Source organism: Natrix helvetica (assembly GCF_964273705.1).
Source record: "Natrix helvetica genome assembly, chromosome: 14".
NCBI classification, from domain to species: domain Eukaryota; kingdom Metazoa; phylum Chordata; class Lepidosauria; order Squamata; family Natricidae; genus Natrix; species Natrix helvetica.
Genome location: NC_138564.1, coordinates 11,612,271 through 11,634,473, shown reverse-complemented (window position 1 = coordinate 11,634,473; position 22,203 = coordinate 11,612,271). Strand labels below are relative to the sequence as shown.

At 45.8% G+C, this 22,203-nt stretch overlaps 1 protein-coding gene across 5 annotated transcripts in view; it reads left to right on the top strand.

The window, feature by feature from the left end:
• The window catches only part of NF2 (NF2, moesin-ezrin-radixin like (MERLIN) tumor suppressor), a 52,900-nt gene that overhangs the window by 22,761 nt on the left and 7,936 nt on the right, over positions 1-22,203 (top strand). For 2 of the 5 annotated variants that reach the window (XM_081966465.1, XM_081966464.1), the window contains exons 9-16: positions 1,734-1,868; positions 5,159-5,233; positions 6,735-6,848; positions 10,424-10,546; positions 11,341-11,558; positions 12,781-12,886; positions 16,701-16,831; positions 18,497-18,656. In XM_081966465.1, coding sequence (XP_081822591.1) covers positions 1,734-1,868; positions 5,159-5,233; positions 6,735-6,848; positions 10,424-10,546; positions 11,341-11,558; positions 12,781-12,886; positions 16,701-16,831; positions 18,497-18,656 — 1,062 coding nt within the window. Of the gene's footprint in view, positions 1-1,733; positions 1,869-5,158; positions 5,234-6,734; positions 6,849-10,423; positions 10,547-11,340; positions 11,559-12,780; positions 12,887-16,700; positions 16,832-18,496; positions 18,657-21,889; positions 21,951-22,203 lie in introns of all 5 variants that reach the window. The other 3 variants (XM_081966468.1, XM_081966467.1, XM_081966466.1) reach the window with 3 other exon arrangements.

Here is a 22,203-nt window from a genome sequence, read left to right as displayed (position 1 = left end):
CATTCCTCTCCACTCCAGGGAAAGGATACTGCAAAATCTCCATTCTCTCCCCACTCCAGAGAAAGGATACTGCAAAATCCCCATTCCCTCCCCACTCCAGGGAAAGGATACTGCAAAATCCCCATTCCCTCCCCACTCCAGGGCGAAGGATACTGCAAAATCCCCATTCTCTCCCCACTGCAGGGGAAGGATACTGCAAAATCCCCATTCCCTCCCCACTCCAGGGCGAAGGATACTGCAAAATCCCCATTCTCTCCCCACTCCAGGGGAAGGATACTGCAAAATCCCCATTCCCTCCCCACTCCAGGGCGAAGGATACTGCAAAATCCCCAATCCCTCTCCACTCTAGGGAAAGGATACTGCAAAATCCCCATTCCCTCCCCACTCCAGGGGAAGGATACTGCAAAATCCCCATTCCCTCCCCACTCCAGGGGAAGGATACTGCAAAATCCCCATTCCCTCCCCACTCCAGGGGAAGGATACTGCAAAATCCCCATTCCCTCCCCACTCTGGGGCCAGCCAGAGGTGGTATTTGCTGGTTCTCTGAGCTACTCAAAATTTCCGCTACCGGTTCTCCAGAACCTGCTGGATTTCACCCCTGGGGGACGGGACGAAGCCTGCAGGCAGAACCGTGATCCCATTTGTCGAGAAGCGTTCTGTGGCTTTTCGAGTAGCATTTCCCTTGTCGCTTCACCTGCGGGCCAGAAGGAGATTTCTGAAGGGGAACAAATGAGTCATTTGGCACTGCAGTCCACTCCGATTTGGAAAGCTTCTCTATCTCTCTGCTTCCTCCCTCTCCCCCCCCCTTCTTCTTTTAACCAGGTTATTGCAGCAGGCCAAAGTGGGAGAGAGTTAAGGGGCAAATCCGCAAATGGCTGACTTGCTGCACTGCTCTGAGTGGAATTAAGTCTCTCCATCCCACTCCCCATTTTTTCCCCCCAATTATTTTAATTTTTTTTAATTCTCTTACGTAGCATTTTAAGTATACATTTCACACGATTGTTATTCTTCTTTACATTCGTCATTGTTATACATTTATTATTTCATTTAATAGGTTATAATGTTCACTTTGGGTTGCTTTATTTGCCATCCCTTCCTCCTTTTGTAATACTTCCTTGTTTTCTCTTCCTTTTCTCCCTCCCTCCCTTCTCTACTTCCTTCCTCCCTCTTCGCCTTCCCCTTCCTTCTTCCCTCCCCTTTCTCCTACTCCTGCTCTTCCTCTTCCCCTTCCTACCCTCTCTCCTTCTCTTTCTCCCCCTTCCATCCTCCTCTCCTTAACTCTTTCTTCTTTCCCCCGTCTTCCTTTCTTTCTCTCCCCCTCTCTCCCTTTCTTTTTCTATTATTGTTGCTGTATATTTCAAAACTCAGTTTATGTTTCCTTAGGATGGTATTTCCATCAGCCCAAATATAATTTAGTATCATTTCTTATTCCCTTACCTTCACTAGTCTACCTTAGGTATGTTTTCCCCCCCTTTATGTCTCATTCTTGAATATATACATGTATGTTTAATATTTTCTTTTCTGTTTTCCCCTTCTCCCCCTCCCCCTATTCCATTTAATAGTGCGTCATCTGGGTACTTTATCTTCTCCTTTCTTTCTTTTCTAGTTTGCTTTCTCTAGCCAGTCATAGAACCTTCCCCATGTCTGGAAGTACTCCGATTCCTCTTTCTCCTTTATTTTCATTGTCAACCTAACCACTCCCTGTTTTTTTTCCCTTCTTCTTCTTCTTTTAGAACAAGAAGGGGACAGAGCTGCTTCTGGGAGTTGATGCGTTGGGCCTCCACATATACGATCCAGAAAACAGGTTGACCCCCAAAATCTCCTTCCCTTGGAACGAGATCCGCAATGTCTCTTACAGCGATAAGGAGGTAGGCCTGAGCTATATAAGCACAGAGAAAGCAACAGTAGTTTAGGCTGTGGTTTGGACACCTGCCACGTGGTGGCCTAGAGGTGGAGCTCTCGCCTCACCATCAGGAGGCTGTGAGTTCGATCCTAGGTAGAGGCAGAGATTCCATTCTCTTTGGGCATGATGAGAATATATCTGCTGAATATAACTCCGTACTGGCAACAGGAAGGGCAGTAAACACTCACCTCCATTCAGTTGCTCAAGACTCCAACTGACCCTTTAAAAGATGATGATGTGCTTTTAACACCTGCCTGGTTAAAATTTGTCAGAAACCTCCTCTGGGGTTGGCGCCATTGAGACGACCAATAGTACAGGTAATCCTCAACTTATGACCACAATTGAGCCCAGAAGCTGTGTTGCTAAGTGAGAAATTGGTTAAGTGAGTCTTGCCTCTTTTTTACTGTTTTCTTGCCACCTCTGTTAAGTGAATCACTGCAGCTGTTAAATCAATCACACCGTTGTTAAGTGAACCTGGCTTCCCCATTACCTTTGCTTGTAAACTTAAAAGTGTATAAAGGAAATTCAGAAGCTCTCTCTCTCTCTCTCTCTCTCTCTCTCTCTCTCTCTCTCTCTCTGCTGGAGGTATTCTCGATTTTGGGTCAGTGTGAATTTTGTTCTCTCCCTCCGTCTGTATTTAAATAAGCCTTGGGCTTCTCGTTTGGAACTGATGAACTGTTTCCTGGCTGTGCGTAAATGAAGTTGACCTCCATTTTCCCAGGTCTCCCCTCGGGTTTCTAATTGCCCTTTCTGCTGTGATTATGGACAACGGCACCATTGGACTCCTGGCTGTCCGGCAGCCCTTAAGTGAAATTTCTAAGTGCTGCATTTAAAATCCAGAGGCACCGAGTGTTAGGAATGTGAATAGGAGCCCCCGGGTGCTGGGTTGAGCCTTTTAAGATAGGCAGAATCACTAATTTTGCAGCAGGACTTGCTTTCTTAGCAATAGGAAAAGGATAAAGAGGAGTGTGAGAGATAAATGGTATCTAAAAAGGGTTGTTGTGAGTTGCAAAGCCGTGTCTGACCCATCGCGACCCCAGGGACCATGTTCCTCCAGGCCTTCCTGTCCTCTACCATCCTCTGGAGTCCATTGAAGCTCACGCTGACCGTTTCAGTGACTCCACTCAGCCACCTCCTTCTCTGCCGTCCCGTTCTTCTTCTCTTGCCCTCCATCGTTCCCAGCATGAGGCTCTTCTCCAGGGAGTCCTTCTTCCTTCTCCTTAGGTGGCCAAAGGATTTGAGTTTCCTCTTCAGGATCTGGCCTTCTAAAGAGCAGTCAGGGTTGATCTCCTCTAGGACTGACCGGTTGGATGGCCTTGCAGTCCAAGGGACTCAATGCAGGAGTCTTCTCCAGCACCAGAGTTCAAAGGCCTCCATTCTTTGGCGCTCAGCCTTCCTTAGGGTCCAACCTTCACAGCCATCCATTGCAACTGGGAAAACCATAAGCCTTGACTAGACTCACTTTTGTTGGCAGTGGGATGTCTCTGCTTTTTAGTCTGCTGTCTAGATTTGCCACCGTTTTCCTCCCCAGGAGCAAGCGCGAATGCTTTTAAGCATTGAATTTGTGGATTTCCCCCACCCCCTCTTTTAAAGAGATTTTTGCATCTCTCTGTAATATGTCCTCAACAGCCACAACTGGGCTCCAAATTTTCCATTGCTAAGTAAAAAAAAAAAAAAATCACTTACCAAATGTCTCACAGCAGCAGAAATGTCAGGCTCCAATTGGGGGGTCGTAAGTCAAGGACTGCCTGTATAATACCTGTTTAACATGCCTGCATAATTCTAAAGGCTAAAACGAAGCCAACCAGACCTGGGTCTCCTTAATTTTAGAAACCCCAACCGTGCACATCTCTCTCTCAGCACTTAACAGAAAGCCCATCTTTTGAGTGATGCTGCTGTCACCTTTGATCATGACAATGAAGGCTGGTGATGAGATGATGGGCAGATCGGACATGATGGGATGCACAATTTTAAGAACAGCCCCCTCGACGCAGGGGAGGTGTTTAATCTAGTATAGGAATTACTGAACGCTTGGCTGGAATTGAAATGTCCTTTCTCTGCCCATTGTTGGCAGAAAATTCAAGAGGTGGGATTAGTTTGGGGGCCGAAAGGGGGGGGGTTGTTCCTCTCAAGGGAGCCAGAATCGAAGGCAGCATCTCATTCTCCAACTGCCAGCTAAATGACAAAGTGTCACTCTTTTTTTTCCCTGCCCTGTAAAATGAACCGTTGCTGATCCTTTCTCTAAGCGCTAACAATTAGAGCATTTTCTTTGCTCCTGGCAAAACCTTTGTCAGTGGCAGAGGGATTTATTGTGTGTGTGTGTGTGAGAGAGAGAGAGAGAGAGAGAAAGGGAGAGAGAGAAGAGGGGAAAGGGAGGGAGGGTGGGAGGGAGAAAGTGACAGTGAGAGAAAGAGAAAGAGAGGAGAAAAATAACAGAAAAAGAAGGAGAAACAGAGTGAGAAAGAGAAAGAGAAAGAAAAAGAGAGAGAGGGTGAGAGAAAAGAGAAAAATAAGAGGCAGAGAAAAAGAAAGAAAAACAGAGAGAGGGAAAGGAAGAAAGAGAAAGAAAGAGAGAGGGAAAAAGGGACAGTGAGAGAGCGAGAAAAAGAAGAAAAGAAGAGAGAAAAAGAAAGAAAAACTGAGAAAGAAAAAGATAGAAAGAGAAAGAAAGAAAAAAACAGAGAAAAAGGGACAGAGAGAAGAGAGAGAAAGAGAAGGGAAAAATAAGAGAGAGAGAGAAAAAGACAGAAAGAAAGAAAAACAGAGAGGGAGAAAGAAAAAGAAAAGAGAGAGAGAGAGAGAGAAGTAAGATAAATGAAGTAAGGATTTCCCCCCCCCCCCCTGTTGTTGGTTTCTTCAATTGAATGAATTCCCTTGTTCGGCCTTTGCTTCCTTTTCTGTACATTTCCAGCATCAACGTGGTAGGAACTGGCATCTCCCTACATCTCAGCATTTGCGATGCTAAATTTTCGCACTGTGGCCCAGGAGGAAGAAAAAAATAAAGACAATTCAGGCTGATTTTTTTTTTTTTAATGGACCAGCGCCCAATATTTTGGAAGGAAAGGGAAACGTTTCCCGTCTGAGGTCCTGGAAAGTTAGTTCCAGTTGGGAATTTCACAGCCAGATGAATCAATGATTTAACTTGAGACTGAGCTTCCCATCTTCTCTCTAATCCTTACACCTTGGTTAACTCCTTTATCGTTTGCGGCTCTAAAAAAAATAATGTACACAAAGCTGCTTTTGTTTTCCACCCAGTTTACAATCAAGCCTCTGGACAAGAAGATTGACGTCTTCAAATTCAACTCCTCAAAGCTGCGTGTCAATAAACTGGTAGGTACCATGTCCTTGTTACGTGGGAGGAATTTCTCCTGAGCGGAGAAAGGTACCCATTTCCCTTTTCTGCTACTGAGACATGCTTGTATGCTGCAGATGCAAACAGGTACACCTGTGGTAGGATCCAGAGGTGAGCAGCATCATAAAAAGTCTAAAGTTTTATTGCCCATGGATTCCCCTCTCCCTTCTGTGGCTGATGGCAGGACGCTAGCGAGGCACCGAGCTGAAGCTGGCGGAATCTCACACTTGGCTTCCAGCGAAAGTTGTCAGCTTCTCCATCTGAGGCTCGGCTTTCCATAGTTGTTATATAAACCCCCCAGGTTGAAAGGACCCCTGGCCATTACCCTAATAAGCAGGAGCAAGTGTCATGTCAACCTCTGGTTGCCCACCTTCCTTGCGAGGGATATTATTTTTCTGGCGATTACAGAGAGAGAGAGAAAGAGAGAGAGAGAGAGAGAGAGAGAGAGAGAGAGAGAGAGAGAGAGAGAGAGAGAGAGACAGGACAGGGTCTGTTTGGATTTTGGGTAAGTGGCTTTAAATCTTGAGCGAAGGGCCAACCTGTCAAGGCGTAATCCACTGTTGGTTCAAGCAGCAGGGCTTTGTTTGAGAATCCTTTCCGAAATTGGTCTCTTGGAGAGCTGAGAAAACAACAGGCTTTTCGATGAAAGATTTCTAATAGCGGCTGCTTTATTTCACCCGCTCTTATCTCCCGGCTACGTCCAGTTAGCGTCGTTAGACTCCCACTGGCGACCTTTTGTTTTAAGCCTGTGCCTTTTTAGCTAAGGTTTTTGCAGGGTCCCCTCGCCTGTTGATGGATTGAAGACTTTACAGGAGGCGTTGACCAGTCTCGGCTTGTCAATTTTATCTTTTTCTTCTTCTTCTTTTTGGCCTGTGCAGTTTGAATCGCGGTGTGTGCAAAAGCCGGAGGGTTATTCAGAACACAATCTCCAATCACTCCTTCTGTCCTTCTCTTGCCAGCTTACCTGGGGAATTCGTTGGCGTTCCTCCATTGTCTATGATTCCTAAAATTTAGCCCGAATGCGGGTAGCTGAAGATTCAGGAAAAATAATTTGGGACTGTTGTTAGTTGTGAACCTAGCAGTTCGAAAGCATGTAAAAAAAATTGCAAGGAGAAAAATAGGAGCCACCTTTGGTGGGAAGGGAACAGCGTTCCGTGCACCTTCGGCATTGAGTCATGCCGGCCACATGACCACGGAGACGTCTTCGGACAGCGCTGGCTCTTCAGCTTTGAAACGGAGATGAGCAGCGCCCCCTAGAGTCGGGAACGACTAGCACATATGTGCCAAGGGGAACCTTTACCTATACTCTAGAATTCAATATAGCTTCTGTCCTGGGATAGAAGCTGTTTTTCAGCCTATTGGCCCTTGTTTTTATTGTCCTGTACCGGCTGCCAGATGGTAATAGTATTAAAAAAATTACACGGTGTGGTGTTAACAAGGACTTAGCCCTCTTTCTCCCTTTCTTGTTGGCTGCAACAGATCCTTCAGCTCTGCATCGGCAACCACGACCTATTCATGAGGAGACGGAAGGCCGATTCCCTCGAAGTCCAGCAAATGAAAGCCCAGGCTAGGGAGGAAAAAGCCAGGAAGCAGGTGAGAATATTCCCAGTTCAAACATGCAGGGTCTGCATTCACAAGACATCCTAGGCAAGAAAAACGGAATGCACAGGTACAGGATAGGTGGTACCTTGCTCAATAGTAGTAACTGTGAGAGGGGTCTTGGAGTCCTAGTGGACAACCATTTAAATAGGAGCCAGCCGTGTGCAGCAGCTGCCAAAAAAGCCAACACAGTTCTAGGCTGCATCAACAGAGGGAGAGAATCAAGATCACGTGAAGGGTTAATACCACTTTATAAGGCCTTGGTAAGGCCACACTTGGAATCCTGCATCCAGTTTTGGTTGCCACGATGTAAAAAAGATGTGGAGACTCTAGAAAGAGTGCAGAGAAGAGCAACAAAGATGATTAGGGGACTGGAGGCTAAAACACATGAAGAACGGTTGCAGGAACTGGGGATGTCTAGTTTGATGAAAAGAAGGACTAGGGGAGACATGATAGCAGTCTTCCAATATCTCAGGGGCTGCCCCAAAGAAGAGGGAGTCAAGCTATTCTCCAAAGCACCTGACACATTGCTTCTTGTCCCTTAAAGACTTCCAGTGTTGGGGCATTCACAACTTCTGGAGGCAACTTCTGTTCCACTGATTAATTGTTCTCACTGTCAGGAAATTCCTCCTCAGTTCTAAGTTGCTTCTCTCCTTGATGAGTTTCCACCCATTGCTTCTTGTCCCTTTGTCTTGTCTCTTTGCTGACACATCCCTTCTGCCTGCTTTCGGTGTAAAGGTTTTGCGTATATGCGTCTGCGTCTAGGCAACCATGTGCTACAGTGTGCTCTCTAAATGCGTCTCCTCTTTATGTTACTCTTCTCCAGATTTTGGAGTGTGTGTCTGTGTCTGTGTGTGTGTGAGTGGCAGGGAATCGGTTACCAGGAAAACAGGACCGAGGAGGAGGGAGGAGGAGCTGTGCCCTCCTCTCTCCTAATTAAACCATAATGAACTGTGTGCCGATGTGCGGCTTGCATGCTGCCTGCATGCTAATGCGTGGCTTGGCCTCCTTTCTCCCATCTGGCAGACGCAGCCCATCGCAGTCTGCAGCAGGGAGCCAGGGAGTGCATCTCTGCAAATTGGATTGCATGAATCATGCTCAGAGAGCTTTCCTCGTGGCCGAAACCCATACAGCTAATCTGTAGAGTGCCAGGCGGGAATATTGATGGCCACTTCTGGGTGCGCTGCTAGAGAGCAGGAGAAAGCCTCTTGGGTCAGGGGGGTCCCCCAAGCTGTGGGCCGCGCGGTCCACTAGCCACCCGTGAAAGGTTTGCCACTGGGCCCTGGAAATGGCCAGCGAGTGCGAGCACATATGCATCCTCCCAGCATGTGCAACAGGCGGGCATACACGCTGCTTGCGAAAACGGAGCTGCGCACGCTTCCCAGTCACTTGCACGAACCATCCCCCCCCCTCCGGCCAGCCTGCGAAGCCAAAAACGCCGGGGAACTCTGCGTTGGGTTTTAGAGATGCCCCCAAAAGTTACAGAAGTCATAGATCCTGGATTTCCCTAGGGCGAGGTCCCTAAACTCATCTGGGCTTAGAACCTAGCTCAGCAGGCACCTGTTAGGTCCTTCCTGCAGGTCTGAGTAGGCTATAAAGGTAAAGGTTCCCCTGGCACATATGTGCTAGTCGTTCCCGACTCTAGGGGGCGCTGCTCATCTCCGTTTCAAAGCTGAAGAGCCAGCGCTGTCCGAAGACGTCTCCGTGGTCACGTGGCCGGCATGACTCAACGCCGAAGGCGCACGGAACGCTGTTCCCTTCCCAGCAAAGGTGGTTCCTATTTTTCTACTTGCATTTTTTGGGCGTGCTTTCAAACTGCTAGGTTGGCCGAAGAGTTGGATATAGACAATCCCTTTGATCAACTGTTGTAGGAGTTCCACTCCTTCAACGCCTGTTGTGAAAATCTTGTCCCTCCGAAGGCACCTCCTGAACCCGAACCGTGTGGCAGGAGAATTACAAACGAAGGAAACTACACACGTGTCCCAGGATAACTGCACAGTTATCTACTACAACTCATCCACTACAACTACACAGCGGGTCCAATCTGAGACGGTCACCGGGACGAGCGTTTTAAACTTCCAAGCTTTGGGACTTTTGTTCTACTTCCTATCGACAGAAACAGGCTTCCTTCTTCTCAAAGACCATTGGGCAAGGTCCTTGGCAATAATTGCTCCTCGCGAAACCCAAACCTCAAGGGAGGTTTGAAAGCATTGTCAGGGTTCATAATACCACGCGTAGAACAACTCAGTGCAGACATGCTGGAGAAAGAGAGAGAGAGAGAGAATGAGGATTGGCTTCAGCACCGGTCCGAAAGCTGGGAAAATTAAATCTCTTGATCCCCGCGATCGACTCAGGTTGGACCCCGGAAGGGAGGAGTTTGCTCATCTTGAGCCCAGGTTGCCAGGCTGGCAAAGACACCCGAGACTAAGCTCTTGAGAGGCTTTCAAACCTCCCTTCAACTTAAGGTGGGTTTCACGAGGAGCAAATTATTCGCCAAGAACTCGGCCAATGGTCTTTGAGGAGAAGGAAGCCTGTTTCTGTCGATAGGAAGCAGAACAAAAGCTTTGGGAACGAATGAATTTGGCAACGGGGCTGCTGGCTGGCTCCTTGGAAAGCCCCTGGAGATCCTCCCCCTCTTCGTGCCATGTTGCAAAGAAGGAAGAAGGCCTGTCATTTCTTGGAAACATTGGACGTCTTGCAACTTCAGCATTGGACGCCCTGCAATTTTAACTTTTTAAAACAAAAATACCATATTTTTCGGAGTATAAGACGCACCTTTTTCCCCCCTAAAAGAGGGTGAAAAATTTTATACGACTTATACACTGAATGTAGACCCACCCACCCACCGGCCCCAACCCTTTGGCCTCTGCCTCCCAGCAATTTATCTCTTTGCAGCAAACGGGGGCTTGCGGAGGCTGCAATAAACTATAGCAATCCCTGCAGCCTGAAACAACTGATGATCAGAGAAATTGAAAGTGAAACTTGCTCTTTGCTCCACTTGGCAAATTGCTGGGAGGCAGATTTTTTTCCCTTGTGCTAATCAGGCTGTTTGCTACAAGGAGGTAAGTCAACAACTATAAATGCCTATAGAATGTTCAAATTATTAGACTTATTTTTGAAAGACTGCTTTATTATTGTTCTAGACAACTTAACAAAAGGAAGAAGCTTTTTCAAATAAATGCTTGATCTGAAGAGGCCCAGTGCTATTGTTTTAAAAAGTGCTGTTCTTTTAAATAGCAGAGAATAACTATACTTCCAGAAAGCACATCAATTTTAACAGCATCTGTACAAGTGTAGCCTGAAATATAACACTACAAACGGTGTATATCGTCTGTACTGTTTGCTGCAAGGAGGCAAATTGCTGGGAGGCAGAGGCAGATATTTTCCCCTTGTTTTCCTCCCCAAAATCTAGGGGCGTCTTATACTTCGGAGCGTCTTATTCTCTGAAAAAGTACGGTAACCAGAAATGTTGCTGCTATTACGGAGAAATGCTTCCACTATGGAACCAAAAAAGGTAGCTGTTTTTTACAAATTCTTCTTTTCCCACCCCATTGCTTGCTTCTTCCTAGATGGAGCGCCAGCGTTTAGCCCGAGAGAAACAGATGAGAGAGGAGGCCGAGCGCACAAGGGATGAGTTGGAGAGGAGACTCCTGCAGTTGAAAGAGGAGGCCACTATGGCGAATGAAGCTCTGGTAGGTCCTTCAAATGCTTCTACAGGTAGAAAGAACACGAGTGCCTCTCGGTGGAAGGGATGTTTCATCCAGGATAGTTGGTGGAGGAGGAGGTGCATTGCTCATCTGAGGCCCCGTCACTGTTGTAACATCGAACGGGCTCTAAATGAACTGTTGTAAGTCCAGAACTACCGTGTTTCTCCAAAAATAAGACCGGGTCTTAATTTTTGCTCCAAAAGATGCATTAAGGCTTATTTTCCATTTAGGTCAGCGATAGCGAACCTATGGCATGTGTGCCAGAGGTAGCACATAGAACCCTCTCTATGGGCACGCATGCCGTCACCGGCTGGTCTTCGTGGGTCCTGGAGTGCCGGGAAACGACCTGAAAACACCCCAAAAAACAGGCTGTTTTGGGGGGCCGTTTTCAGGCCAAAAAACAGGCATGCGCACGCCGGCCAGCTGGTTTTCGGGTTTCTGGCACTCCAGTGCATATGGGCATGCATTCCAATTTGGGCACTCAGTGCCAAAATGTTGGCCATCACTGATTTAGGTCTTATTTTGGGGGAAATACGGTACTGAATGCATCCATCTGGTTGACTGGGTCTTATTTTTGGGTGGGGCTCTTATTACGAGCATCCTGAAAAAATCATGCTAGGGCTTATTTTTCCAGTTGAGTCTTATTTTGAGGGAAAACAGGTTATCTCTCTGCTAAACCTTTGGAATCCGTTCCCTGTTCCCCAGCTTTGGGATTCATCCAAACGTCCATTTAGCGCGTCAGACTTCCTGTGTCTTAATTCTCTGCCCTTCTCGCCCAGATGAGATCGGAGGAAACGGCCGACTTGCTGGCTGAAAAAGCTCAGATCACCGAAGAGGAAGCCAAGCTCCTGGCGCAAAAGGCCGCCGAGGCGGAGCAGGAAATGCAACGGATCAAAGCCACGGCGATACGGACGGAGGAAGAGAAGCGGTTGATGGAACAAAAGGTGGTGGAGGCTGAGATGCTGGCGCTGAAAATGGCGGAGGAGTCTGAACGAAGGTGATACCCTAGGAGGAGCTTGGATCTGCTCGGTTTAACCCAGGGGTCAGCAACCTGCAGCTCTTGAGCCGCATGTGGCTCTTTCATCCCTCTGCTGCGGCTCCTTGTCGCCACCACAATGGATAGGGCTTTCGGTTAGGACAGGTAGAGGAAAAAAGATGCCGCGCTAGGAGGAGACTCTATGGTGGGAGAACCAGACTTCCGGTCGGCTCCAAAATTGAATGGGGGAACTTCCGGTTAGGACTTTTGTGGCTCTTTGAGTGTTTAAGGTTGCTGACCCTTAGTTTAACCTCTCTGATATGCCCCCTTGGGCTTCTTATGTAGGGGATACTTACTGGTCTCTTTAACTTCAGGGATGGCACAATCTACCCCGTTTCCTTAGAGCAGCGTTTCTCAGTCTTGGCAGCTTGAAAACGCGTGGACTTTCAACTCCCAGAATTCCCCAGCCAGCATGTAGCATTTATATAGTATGGCTTAAGTTAGTATCCATGTCTGTCACAAAGTGTTGTTTGTAATGTTTCAGGCTGCAGGGATTGCCATTGCCTATTGCTGCCTCCGCGCCCCCCATTTCTGGCCTCCGCATCTTGTTTTTGACCTCTGCGCGGCCTGTTTCCTGCCTCCCCCATTTTCCACCCATTCTGATCCCCGCCTCCCAGAACAGGCGGAAAATGGGGCGTGCGGAGGCCGAAAACAGGGCATGCGGAGGCCAAAAATCGGGTGCAGCGAGGCGGCAATAGGCTATGGCAATCCTTGCAGCCTGAAACAGCTGATCCAAACGACAATCAGCTGCTTGTGCTAATTAGGCTGTGCTGAAACTGAAACTGGCTGTTTTCTGTTTGCTGCAAGGAGGCAAATTGCTGGGAGGCAGATTTTTTTTCCTTGTGCTAATCAGGCTGTGCTGAAACTGAAACTGGCTGTTTGCTGCCAGGAGGCAAATTGCTGGGAGGCAGAGGCAGATTTTTTTTCTTGTTGTTTTCCTCCCCAAAAGCAAGGTGTGCCTTATACTTTGGAGCGTCTTGTACTCCGAAAAATATGCTACTTTTCAAAATCAGCTACCAGAGAAAACAATACTCCCTTTCACTGGCTTTCTTTATGATATTGATAGGACGTGACATCATTTAGCCTTCGGAGGGTTGACGCCTTGCTCCCTTTTGTCTTTTTGGGGAGGATAAACCCTGGTTTGGGTCTGATTGTGGATTCTTCTCTTCTTGACGGCCTGCAGGGCAAAGGAGGCCGATCAGCTGAAGAACGACCTCCAAGAATCCCGTGACTCTGAACGGCGAGCCAAGCAGAAACTTCTGGAAATTACCAGCAAGTCATCCTACACCGTAAGAAAATTCTGAATTACTGCGTTTTATTTTCCTCTTGAGGACTTCAGACTTTGCAGTCTTATGGATAAGCCTCCGGATCAGTGTTTCCCAACCTCTGCTACTTTAAGATGGGTGGACTTCAATTCCCAGAATTCCCCAGCCAGCTACCTTAAAGTTACCGAGCGTGAGAAACACTGTTTGAGATGAGTGGACTTTTAGTTTCCCAGAATTCTTAGCAGTGACCATGTTGGCTAGGAAATCCTGGGAGTTAAAAGTCCACCCATCTTAAATAACAATAGCACTTACTGTAGACTTATATACCGCTTCACAGGGCTTCACAGCTCTCTCTAAGCGGTTTAGAGAGTCAGCATCTTGCAAACTCCAACAATCTGACTAAGCGTGTTCTTTTTACTGTCTCAGGAAGCCTAGCTCAGAACAGCAACGGATTTTAAAGAGGAGCAAAAAAAAACCAAAACACCCCAGTTTTCCATCTTGAAAAGTATTGTATTTATTAGCTCGGAGAGTCCCTTCTTGTGGAACAGTCTCATGCTGCCTTTTGCAATTCTCACTCTCCGTTTTGTTCTCTTTGGCTGGCGCATGAATCATTCCGGGTCTCGCTTTAAACAGCCAGAGTGCAATCGCCTAGGGACTGCTTCTCTCATAAAAGACATCTGAGTAGGAAAGGAAAGACAAGTGCAAAAAGGAAGGAGGGTAAAATAAAAAATGAAAAGCAATAAGAGTGCCATAAAATTAATGCTCTTTGGTAACTGCTGGCAGGGAAGGGGAGCTTCCCAGTGCGGGATAGCTGGGCCGAGGACATGTAAGCAAAGTTTTTAAAAAATCTGGAAAAGCTTGTTAAAGAAAGGTATTTATTTATTCATTGATTCATTCAGAATCGCTGAGACTCGGACCGCATAAAAGTCTATAATTTGTTGGCGTTGGTTGCTCTGTCTCCAGAGGTTTAGGTTGGATTTGGCCATTTTTATCCACCTGTCGAGTCCTCCCCGCCAACCTGGGAGAGGCAGGTGGGGATGTTTGATGGGGGTTGTGGGTATTTTGACAGAATGTAAGCTGTGCCGAGAGAAATTGCCTTTCGCAATTGACCGATGGGGATTTTGTCAGTGCCGATGGTGTTCAAGGGGGGCTCCAGATGTTTGGGGATTGCACCCCAGGTGCCTATTCCTATTGGCGCTTCCTTTGCTTTCTTATTATTGTGGTTCTTTGCACTGTCCGCCAGATGTTTAGACTGGATTTGGCATTTTTGTCTACCTGTCAAGTCCTTCCCAAACTCTAAACTCTAACCCTTCCCTCTCTATCTCTCTATCTCCATCTGTCATATCATTTATCTACCATCTATATCATCTATCTATCTATCTATCTATCTATCTATCTATCTATCTATCTATCTATCTATCTATCTATCTATCTATCATCTGTCATCTATATTATCCATCTATATTTATCTCTGTCTGTCTATCTATCTATGTATCTATCTCCATCCATATCTATCTATCTATCTATCTATCTATCTATCTATCTATCTATCTATTTATATCTATATTATCCATCTATATTTATCTCTGTCTGTCTATCTATCTATCTATGTATCTATCTCCATCCATATCTATCTATCTATCTATCTATCTATCTATCTATCTATCTATCTATCTATCTATCTATCTATCTATCTATCTATCTATCATCTATATTATCCATCTATATTTATCTCTGTCTTTCTATCTATCTAATCTATATCATCCATCTATTTATCTTTCTGTCTATCTATCTCTCTACCTACCTACCTACCTACCTACCTACCTACCTACCTACCTACCTACCTACCTACCTACCATCTATATCATACATCTATCTATTTCTCTCTATCATCTACATCATCCATCTATGTATCCCTCTGTCTATCCATCCATCATCCATCCATCCGTCTATCATCTATATCTGTCTGTCTATCCATCCTCCCGTCCATCTGTTGATCATCTCTATGTCCATCTATTCATCCATCTATCCATCTGTTAATCCTGTCTGTCTTGGGAGTTGTCAATTGTGAATCCCTTCTTTGGTGACCCCCTTAAGATTGTCCTCCATTTCCCTGTTTCATCTTCTCCTCTGGGTGGACACGTTCATCCTGAAGGCTGGTTTCCCACGATGGGTGTTGCCAATGCGAAAATGTGTCCGACAGTGACAAAAAACAACAACAACCCAAAACCCCAGCTAAGTCTTCCTGATCGAAAGGCGGAAGAGTTTTTCAAATGGGGGATCAAGCCCACTTCAATCAGGAGCCATCAAATGCTACACGCCCTTTGCCCCACGCTTGCCCTCCATTTAATCAAGATTTTGAGGAGCCATTTATCAACTCCTGTTATGGGGAGGGGGGGCAGATCTCTTTTGGTTAAATAGGATCTGTAAGCGCTTTTACGGCTGTTTCCCAGCCCCTCCTGCTCTCACCATTTGTCTTCCGTGCTGCATCACCCTGAGCAAAAGTTTAAACAAGCCAGGCCCAAAGTGGCTGGAATTTAATGGGTTTTTTTCCCCCCTTCCAGATTCCTCCCCCCACAGCTCCGTTTTAGCTGTCAGAGGGCTAGCAAAAGAAACTAAAAACAAAAGGAGAAGCGTTTTCCCTTCTGCATTTGAGCACACAAGAAGGGACAGGAAAGGAGAAAAAGAAAGATGAAATCAAAAAGAAAAAGAGGGAAAGAGGGCAAGGGAGGAAAGAGGGGAAGGAAGAAGAAAGGAGGAGGAAGGGAAAAGAAGAGAAGGAAGGAAAAAAGGAAAGAGGGGAAGGAAGAAGAAAGGAGAAGGAAGGAAAAAAGAGAAGGAAGGAAAAAAGGAAAGAGGGGAAGGAAGAAGAAAGGAGAAGGGAAAAGAAGAGAAGGAAAGAGGGGAAGGAAGAAGAAAGGAGAAGGGAAAAGAAGAGAAGGAAGGACAGAGGAGAAGGAAGAAGAAAGGAGAAGGGAAAAGAAGAGAAGGAAGGAAAAAGAAGGAAAGAGGGGAAGGAAGAAGAAAGGAGAAAGGAGAAGGGAAAAGAAGAGAAGGAAGGAAAAAGAAGGAAAGAGGGGAAGGAAGAAGAAAGGAGAAGGGAAAAGAAGAGAAGGAAGGAAAATAGAGAAGGAAGGAAGATTATAATGTGAGGGAGGGTGTAAGAGACGTCCTGGCTTAGCACTTGGCCCCCACATGTGCCCCCAACACAAGTCAAGCTGGCCACGCCCAACCAGGTCAAACACAACCCTGATGTGGCCCTCAATGAAACCGAGTTTGACACCCCTGCTCTGAGTCGTAGCTTCTTAGCAAGCCAGGATGTGCCGTTCATTGGGCCAGCCGCGGCGAGCAAATTGCTCTTCCCCTCTAGGTGAGCCAGCCACTTTCTCCAAACAGGGTGTGAGCCAGCAGTTGTCGTGTGATCTTCCCCTTGTGCGACAAATCGGCCGGGCGCCTTCCCTTGGCTTCCGAAGCAGCTTTGTCTGCCCTAACAAGTTCTCCTTTCTCCAAGCTGTCAGGGAAATGTTGGCCTTGGTTCTAAGTACGGGGTGGGGGGGCAACATCTGCTTGACAGCACACCTGTCCTTCTCCTTTGCCAGTTGGAAATGCTTCCATGTTGCTTTTTTTAAAATAAACTTGTCTTCCTGATGGAAACTACCGTATTTTTCGGCTTATAAGACGCACCTTTTCCCCCCGCTAAAAGAGGGTGAAAATTTGGGTGCGTCTTATACACTGAATGTAGACCCACCCACCGGCCCCAACCCTTTGGCCTCTGCCTCCTACACCCGAGCTGCAGATATTTTCCCCTACGATGATTAATCTCTTATTTTGTCCTCAGCAGCCCATGAACGCCAGTACAAGCGCCTTACCGGCTGACATGTCAACGTTTGGCCTCATTAGCGAAAGCCTCTCCTTCGACTTCAAGGATAACGACATGAAGAGGTTGTCCATGGAGATCGAGAAGGAGAAGTGAGTCCTCTTATTACTTCGTCCCAGGAACTCCGCCTCTTGTGGGAAGGATGCGGGAAGGTTTCCACCCATGTTGAGAGGGGATGCAGGAAGTTGAAAAGCCAAAGATTTGCAGAGCAGCTGCGTGGCGTATCCTGCCTCTTGATTTGGATGTTAGCTTCAAGTTATTGGCTTTCTCGGATCATTTGTCCCTCTGCTCAGTCACTCACGCCCTGGTCATCTGGTGCTTGGACTACTGCAATGCGCTCTACATGGGGCTACCATGAGGCAGAGAGAGAGAGATAATAAATGACACATAGATGATGGATGGATGGATGGATGGATTAGATGGATGGATGGATGGATGGATTAGATATAGAGATGGATAGATGGATTAGATATAAAGGTAGATAAATGGATTAGATAGATAGATAGAGAGAGAGAGAGAGAGAGAGAGAGAGAGAGATGATAGATAGATAGATAGATAGATAGATAGATAGATAGATAGAGATATGGATGGATAGATGGATTAGATATAAAGATAGAGGGATGGATTAGATAGATAAATGGATGGATGGAAGGCTGTTTGGAGAGAGAGAGAGATGATAGGTATTGATGGATGGATGGATTAGATAGCTAGGTGGATGGACGGATAGATGGGTTAGATATAAAGATGGATGGATTAGATGGATGGATGGATGGATGAATAAGATATAAAGATAGATGGATATATGGATTAGATATAAAGATGGATAGATGGATTAGATAGATAGATAGATAGATAGATAGATAGATAGATAGATGATAGATAGATAGATGATAGATAAATAGATAGATTAGATAGATATGGATGGATAGATGGATTAGATATAAAGATAGAGGGATGGATTAGATAGATAAATGGATGGATGGAAGGCTGGTTGGAGAGAGAGAGATGATAGGTGGATGATAGGTATTGATGGATGGATGGATTAGATAGCTAGGTGGATGGATGGATGGACGGATAGATGGATTAGATATAAAGATGGATGGATAGATTAGATGGATGGATGGATGGAGAGAGAGAGAGATGATAGGAAGATAGATACTGATAGATGATGGAAGGATGGATGGATGGATGGAGAGAGAGAGAGAGAGAGACAGATGATAGGAAGATGATAGATATTTGTAGATGATGCATGGATAGAGGGGTGAGTTCTGATATTTCACATCCTAGAATTTGGCATTCAGTTATGTGGTAGAGCTGAAGATATTCCAACTATGTCAGCTTGCAGGGCCAATCATGGTTTCCCTCCCATCACATCATTGGTTCGAATACTCTCATTCTCAGCAGGTGAGAGACATGAGTGAACCGCTCCCGACCTTCACTAACCCTGCAAAGAGACACACACACACACAAAACACCCTGTGGCTGAACATGGCTGACGTCCTCCAGTCTTACCCACCTGGCGTTGCTTTTAAGACCATTGCCCAAAATAGACTTACAAAATAAATATGAAAAATAAACCTGGACAGCCATTGGACGGGGATGGTAGAAGGCGGTTGCCATGAGCAGGGGGTTGGACTAGGAGACCTCCCAGGGTCCCCTTCCAGCCCTTGGATTCTACCTCTTGCCGCCTAGTTTATCCAAGCCTGCAAAAGCTCACTTCTGCGGCAGCTGACGGCGGTTTCTTTGCCTCTGCCCAGGGTGGAATATATGGAGAAGAGCAAACATCTCCAGGAGCAGCTGAATGAGCTGAAGACCGAGATCGAAGCTCTGAAGCTGAAGGAGAGAGAGACCACCATGGACATCCTGCACAACGAGAACCACGAAAGGGGGAATGGCAAGCACAACACCATTAAGAAGGTAATGGCTCTCCTGGCTCTTTTGAAATGCCCAACTAACCGTAGCCTTTTCTGACGTGGGGTCCCCAAGCTGGATAAAACCCCTTCACGCTAGCTGGGAATTCTGAGAATTGCGCACGAGAAGGAGGGCATTCCGCGATCCCCCCTTGGTAGTTCTGACTAGCCTTATGTCTACGGAGCTTCTCCGTCATCCAGGTCAAGGTTGTCCCCAAAGGTGCTTTTTTTCAAGACGCCACTGGACTTTCTGGCTTTTTCTTTTTTGTTGCATATTTAAAATTCTTTTGTAAACAGAATGCTGTCCGGTTTCCTCACTTTGTAACATTTTCACATATACATATAATTTATTTTACGTTATGTTTCCATTTCCCATTTTAGCCGTGTTGTTTTCCTCCCATGTTTTCCCAAATTTTTTTTAAAAAACCATCAACGTACATAAAGCCTTTCATTTTCATCCCTTTAGAAATAAACCACATTTATCAGGTCATTTCCTTTCTATAAGTAACATATATCTTCAAATTCAGTATTGCACATAATCAACATTTTACTTAACAATTTGCACAGTCCATAACATTGGTATAGTTCAATCACCTCTTACTTAGCTACATACCATTATCACGATTAGCATATTTCAGTTTTTTAAAAACAACAACAACACCAGTTTTAAATATTCCGATGTATTTTAAAACCCTGGTGCCAGAAGCGTAATGAGGCTCCATATCCTTTTGCCTCTTAACTTGCCTGTCTAGAATCATCATTCCGTTAGGAGCTCCCTTCCCAACAAGATGAAATGATGTTTGCAAATATATATATATATATATATAAAAATATGCTGGAATAGAGAAATTCAGGGCTGGCTTTCAGGATCTCAAAAATCTCCCAGGGATTTGGTCACTTTTAGCAGATAGCTATGCCTTCCGTGAAACGAATCCTGTGGAAAATGGTTATCTATGAAGAAGGAGAAGAATTTCATTTTATTTCTTTTCTTTTCTTTTTAAAAGAAAAACCACTTTCCTCTCTAAAGAGCTTGGGGCTCGTGATGTAGCTTATTGATATTTCATGTATTATCCCCAGAGGCCGGGGATGTAGGTCAGGCCCACCATTTCAGTCTTTTCATAATCAGGAACCAGAGGATTTTCGTCTGGTTTTTATTGCAATTATGGCTGGATGACCCCTGCAAAGGAGAGGACCCTGGATGGTTTATTTGCCAGAGTGGGGGATATTAACAGGTTATAGTTATAGTTTATAGTTTATTTAATTTATAGACCGCCCCCTCTCCCCGTAGGGACTCAGGGCGGTTGTATTGTCATGCAGATATGAAGGAAGATAGATATGCCAATTTTTCCGGCTGCCTTTTCATTTGCATGTATATGTATATAAGCATGCTTTGGTAAGTGCTTTGTGTGTTTGTGTGTGAGAGAGAGGGAGAAAGAGGGGGGGAGAGGGGGGAAACAAAAGAGATAGAGAAAGACAGAAAGAGAGAGAGAGAGAGATGAGACAGAGATAGAAGAGATAAAGAGAGTTGAGAGAGATAGAAGAAATATAGGAGAGAAAGGGAGAGAGATGAAACAGAAGAGATAGATAAAGACAAAGAGAGGGAGAGAGAGAGGAGACAGAGAGGAGAGAGAGACAGAAAAAGACAGAGATAAGAGAGATAGAAGATAGATAGGAGAGAAAGACAGAGAGAAAGAGAGATGCAACAGAGATAAAAGATAAACAGAGAAAAAGAGATGAGAGAGATAGAAGAAATAGATAAAGACATGTGTGTGTGTGTTTATGTATATATGTATGTATATATAAATGAAACAGAAGAGAGATAAAGACAAAGAGAGGGAGAGAAAGGGGCAAGAGATAGATAGGAGAGAAAGCCAGAGAAAAAGAGATGAGACAGAAAAAAGAGAAATACAGAGATAGGAGAGGAAGAAGTGATAGATGGGAGAGAAAAACAGAGAGAGAAAGAGATGAGACAGACAGAAGAGATAGAAAGATAGAAGAGATAGAAGAGAAAGACACAGAGAGAGAGAGAGAGAGAGATGAGGCAGAAGAAAGAGAGAGAAATACAGACAGAGATAGGAGAGGAAGAAGTGATAGACAGAAGAGAAAGACAGAGAGATGAGATAGAAAGAGGGAAAGAGAGAGAGGTAAGAGAGAGAGAGAGAGACAGAGAATATTGATTTTCTCTTCTTTTAAGAAAATAATGTTACCAAGGCAGAGATCACCCCGCCGCCACCTCAGTTGGGGCAAGGTCCCCCGTTGAAGACAGAGGAGTGAAGTTAATTTCTTTATTGGATTTAAAAGTATTTTTAAACTGCCGAAGAGCTCAGAAAGCATATTAGCACCGAGACTTCCCCGGCTCTTCAGGCTTACGGACCTCATGCCCTTGGGCGAAAGGAACGAAAGGAAGAGAGAAGACGGAAGGCTTAAAACAATACAAATAATGCCCAACTTTATCAAAGATGGATTCCCTACCCCCCCCCCCCTCAAAAAGCCCCATTGATGACAAGGGGGACTTAAAAGAAGAGTTCTGATCTCGAGGCACTTATTTGACTCCTAAAAACCACACAGACGCCATATTTCCCAAGGAAACTCACTTCTGACGGGCAGTTTGTGAGAAGTCTTGGGGATTTCGGGCCTGGCTCCCCCCCCCTCCCCCCCGTGGTTGGCTAGATTTTATTTTATTTTTTTATTTCTCACCCACCTAAGAGCCTCGGTGGCGCAGTGGTCAGAGTGCAGTACTGCAGGCTATTTTTCTGCTGACTGCCGGCTGCCCACAATTTGGCAGTTCGAGTCTCACCGGGCTCCAGGTTGACTCAGCCTTCCCTTCCTTCCGAGGTGGGTCAAATGAGGACCCAGATTGTTGGGGGCAAATAGACTGATTCTGTAAAGAGAGGGCTGTAAAAGCACTGAGAAAGCGGTAGATAAATCTAAGGGCTATTTAGAAAAAAAAACCACTCTCGCAAATTCCACTTTTAATCATTTTTTACCCTTCTCCCCCCTTTCTCCTAACTTCTTCTTTTCCTTCTTCCTGTTGTTATGGTTGCGGTATCTTTTCTTCAGGGTGTTCATTTTTATTATTCCGGTATAAAATGTTATGGCCCCCAACCTGAATCGAAAGTCACCCCCCCCCCCCCAGCATCGCTCAGCATTAGTTAATGCCCAAAACCATAGTTTTTGAGCCATGGATGCTGCCTTGAATTCACAGAGGACTTTTCTGTTTCTTATTGTTGCCGATTTTAGCCTCAAGCCCAAGGCAAACGACCGATCTGCATTTGAGACTTCCCCAGTAGCTTGTTCCAAGGTACTTTATGTTGGGTGTCGGGATGGGTGTCTCCCTTACTAACGTCTGCATGGCTTTGCCTGTGACGAGATTGCTAATACTACACCAGCTTTCTGCCTTGCACCACACAAGGGCGTGTGTGTGTGTGTGTGTGTGTGTGTAAAGGCTGAGCCACTCCGGTGGACAGTTTGGCCCCCTGGGACTCGCTAAGAACCTCAACGTTTCTTTGGCATCTCCAAAGCTGGAGAGGACTTCTCCTTTTCAATGCCGCACC